Raw genomic sequence first — 3,657 nt, forward strand, 5'->3', positions numbered from 1 at the left:
TGTTTTTTTAGCAATTTTCTCGGGTAAAGCGGAAAATTTCGGGAAATCTGACCTGACCTTTGGAAGGCTGAAGCGATTTTTCATCGAAATGTTTGGTTACTTTTTTCTTATCTCCTCAGAAGAGTTAATGTGAAATGCCACATATATAAGATAAAAAAGTACAAAGGTATGATTGCAATTATTTATACATTTTTTGAAAATTTATTTTAGTACTTTGAATCTTGAATAATTATATGTTATACCTTTGGTTAGTACTGTTTATATTATCGGGGCTTGAGAGCGCAAATCATAGGCGGTAGTTGAAATTCGATTTTACGTGCGTTCGATAAAGACAACAGTATAAATTAAAATTTCTTTTAAAGTAGATTATATTTGACTATTCACTCCACTAGATTAAATCAAAGTAGACTCAGTATTGCAGTACAGGGATCGCGGAGGTGGACTTATCTCGTTTGGCCGGGAATTGTTTGCAACGAGATGGATATATTTCGTTAGACACGGTGTTATAATTAATGATAGAAGCTATATTCAGTTTTTGTGACATTTGTACATTAAAGTAGACGTAACATAAAGGTAATTTATGACATAAACTCGCGAAATGTAGAAGATGTTATTAAGGAATGCTGAAGGCTTGGGAATAATAAATAAATGTTGGAACACAATTCAATTTACAAGTCACACTCTCTGCAGGTGTATAGCAAGCACGTCCTCCGCCAGCATAGTCGCTCGTATATCTCGTCGCGCCTGGCGGTCGGCGTGTACACTACAACCCCTTTTTTATTTTCAATTAAATTATTATTATACAGTTTTTTTGTTACATATGTTTGTTTGCCAAATACAAAGTAGAATACTGTAATTTTAGAACGAAATATAAAACCTGTGATATGCAATAAAATTTTAAATACATAGTATGATTAGAAAAATAGCAATAATTGAAAGTATATGGTTTTTAATTTATTGATTTAGATCCTGAATTTTTTCTTCCTCTAGCGTTTGATTTCCTTTATTTCTTGTGTCATTCACCGTGCCCCAAACTCCGTTTATTTTTTTAAGATGGACAATATTGCGTCGTGATTCTTGGCCAGTCGAATTATTTTTTACTTGTATATCTCCATCTTTTACATCAGTAACAGTGTGCGGTTCTGGATTGAAGTTTGATGTCAGCTTGTTTGTTTTAAACATATTTGTTACGTACACCTGTTCTCCTACTTGCAAGTCACATTCAGTTGCATGCCTCTTCCGATCACCGTACATTTTACCTTTTTCTTTTTGTTCCTTATCTTTATCTCTCATTTCTTCATCTATTATCATATTTTTTTCCAAATCTGTAATGTTAGGTATCTTGTCTCGAAATATTCTTCGATAAAACAATTCTGAAGGTGTTTTTCCAGTAGTAGTATTAGGAGTACTGTTATGCATCATCAAATAGTCTAGTAGGTCTAACTTCCGATCTTTTCTTTCAATTTGACTTATCTTGAGTCTTTTTAGAACACTTCTATTCTGACGTTCTACTTCTCCGTTCATTTGAGCCCAATAAGGAATAGAAGTTAGATGAACGATGCCGCACTGTTTGCAAAATTGTGCGAATTCATCGCTTCTGAATTGGGGTCCATTATCAGAAGTAATTGTCGATGGGAAGCCAAGACTAGAGAATATTTCCTTCAGGACTTTAACTGTGTCCTCAGTAGTGATACTTTTCATGATTTTTATTTCTTTGTACCTACTGTAGTAGTCTACTATTATAAAAATGTAGTCCTTGCTTGGTAGAGGCCCCAAGAAGTCGAGAGACACATCAACCCATGGCTCAAGTGGAAGTTCGCGTCGTTTCATCGGATTGGGGGGGTTTGGCGCTGAGACGAGTGTACAACCCTTACATCCCTTGACCATGTTCTCCGCATCCTTGTCGATCTTCGGCCACCATACTTTGGTTCGCAGCCGACCCTTCATTGCCACTATTCCCGGGTGGCCTTCATGCGCAGCTTCTAAAACTTTTTGTCACAAAGTTTCCGGAACGACCAATCTATTTCCTCTCAGAAGCATGCCTTCTTGAAAGCATAATTCTGTGTGAAATATCTTGTAATTTTGGACGGACTGGTCCCATATGTCGTTGTACAATGCTTTTTTGACCAATAAAATTTTCTGATCTTTTGCCGATTCTTGTTTTATTTCATACAGTGATATTGCTCTAGGTCTGCTATATTCGATGACGAGATTGATGTAATTTTCATTATCAAACGGTTCTTCTTGTTTTATTTGGCATAGACGTGAAAGAGGATCTGCAATGTTTGATTTACCGGGTTTGTAAATAATTTTATATTTGTAGGCCTGTAATCTCAGGACCCACCTTTCAATCCGGGCACATGGTTTAGATTTTTCACCAAAAATTACTTCCAGCGGTTTATGGTCACTTATTAATTCAAACGGCTTACCAAACAGATATACCTTAAAATGTTCTACTGCCCACACCAAAGCAAGAGCTTCCTTTTCAGTTTGACAATACCTCTTTTCGCAGTCTGTCAAGCTTTTGTTGCCAAATGCGATTATTCGTGGACCATGTTGATCAATTTGGATTAAAACTGCACCTAAACCTACTGGTGAAGCGTCAGCCATGACTTGTGTTTTATCATGAGGATTGTAATACCCAAGAGTGCTTATTTTTTGCAGACTGTCTTTAAGTTTTTCGAATGAATTTTGATGCTTATCTGTGAGATAATCTGATATTTTGGCTGATTTGTGTAATTTCAATCTTAGCAGTTCTCTAAAAGGTTCTGTGAGAGTTGCCAAGTTAGGAATCCATTTCCCCACGAAGTTGACAAGTCCTAAAAAGCTTTGGATTTCCTCGATTGTAGTTGGGATCTGGGTAGATACAATACTATTTATATACTTTTTCAGAGGTCGAATTCCGTGTTCTGATAACTCATGACCTAAAAATTGTACTGTTTTAACTCTGTATAAGCACTTCGCTTCGTTTAGTTGTACATCATTTTGCTTCAAAACCTCCTGTAATTGATTTAATCTTAAATCATGTTCTTCTTTGTCAGTGCCATACACAAGTATATCGTCAATAAAATTGAACGTTCCTTCGCATATTAGCAGTATCTTTTCTAGGATTTTTTGAAAAATTTCTGGGGCGCACGTTATGCCAAACATCAAGCGCTTATATCTATATAATCCTTTGCTAGTACTAAATGTAGTTATATCTCTAGAATTTTCATGGATTTCTATTTGATGAAATGCGTTTTTAATGTCTAACCGTGAAAAGTATTTAGCACCTCGTAGACTCGGTAACAACTCATTCATCGTTGGCAGAGGATGATTTTCTCGCTTTATTGCCGCGTTTGCTCTCCTCATATCTATGCATATACGCACCTCACCATTTTCTTTTAGTATTGGGACCATCGGTGAAACCCATTTTGAAGGCCCATTTACTTCTTCTATGATTCCGCTTTGGAGCAATTCTTCCAGCTTAGAATTTACCTTTTGTTCTAATGGAATTGGTATTCTTCGGTGTGGTTGTATGACTGGTTTTACTTTATTATCGATGGGTATTTCGACAGATATATTCTTGAATTTAGGGAATTCTGTTGAAATATGATTAATATTAATTCCAATTTTTAGTACTCCTACAGCCATGGCGGTGTTTTTTCCAAGTAGATT

At 36.0% G+C, this 3,657-nt stretch overlaps 1 protein-coding gene across 1 annotated transcript; it reads right to left on the minus strand.

Annotated features, from left to right (window-relative positions):
• Positions 1 to 954: 954 nt before the first annotated feature.
• Positions 955 to 1,947, minus strand: LOC106651335 (uncharacterized protein K02A2.6-like). Its single transcript, XM_023458768.1, has one exon. The coding sequence runs from the start codon at positions 1,945 to 1,947 to the stop codon at positions 955 to 957; it is 993 nt and encodes a 330-aa protein (XP_023314536.1).
• Between the last annotated feature and the right edge of the window lie 1,710 nt (positions 1,948 to 3,657).

Source organism: Trichogramma pretiosum, unplaced genomic scaffold, assembly GCF_000599845.2.
Source record: "Trichogramma pretiosum strain Unisexual culture from Peru unplaced genomic scaffold, Tpre_2.0 scaffold95, whole genome shotgun sequence".
In the NCBI taxonomy this organism is placed as follows: Eukaryota; Metazoa; Arthropoda; class Insecta; order Hymenoptera; family Trichogrammatidae; genus Trichogramma; species Trichogramma pretiosum.

Coding starts and splice junctions, on each gene's coding strand:
- LOC106651335 (XM_023458768.1), bottom strand. CDS start 1,947: ATGAAGGGTCGGCTGCGAACCAAAGTATGGTGGCCGAAGATCGACAAG.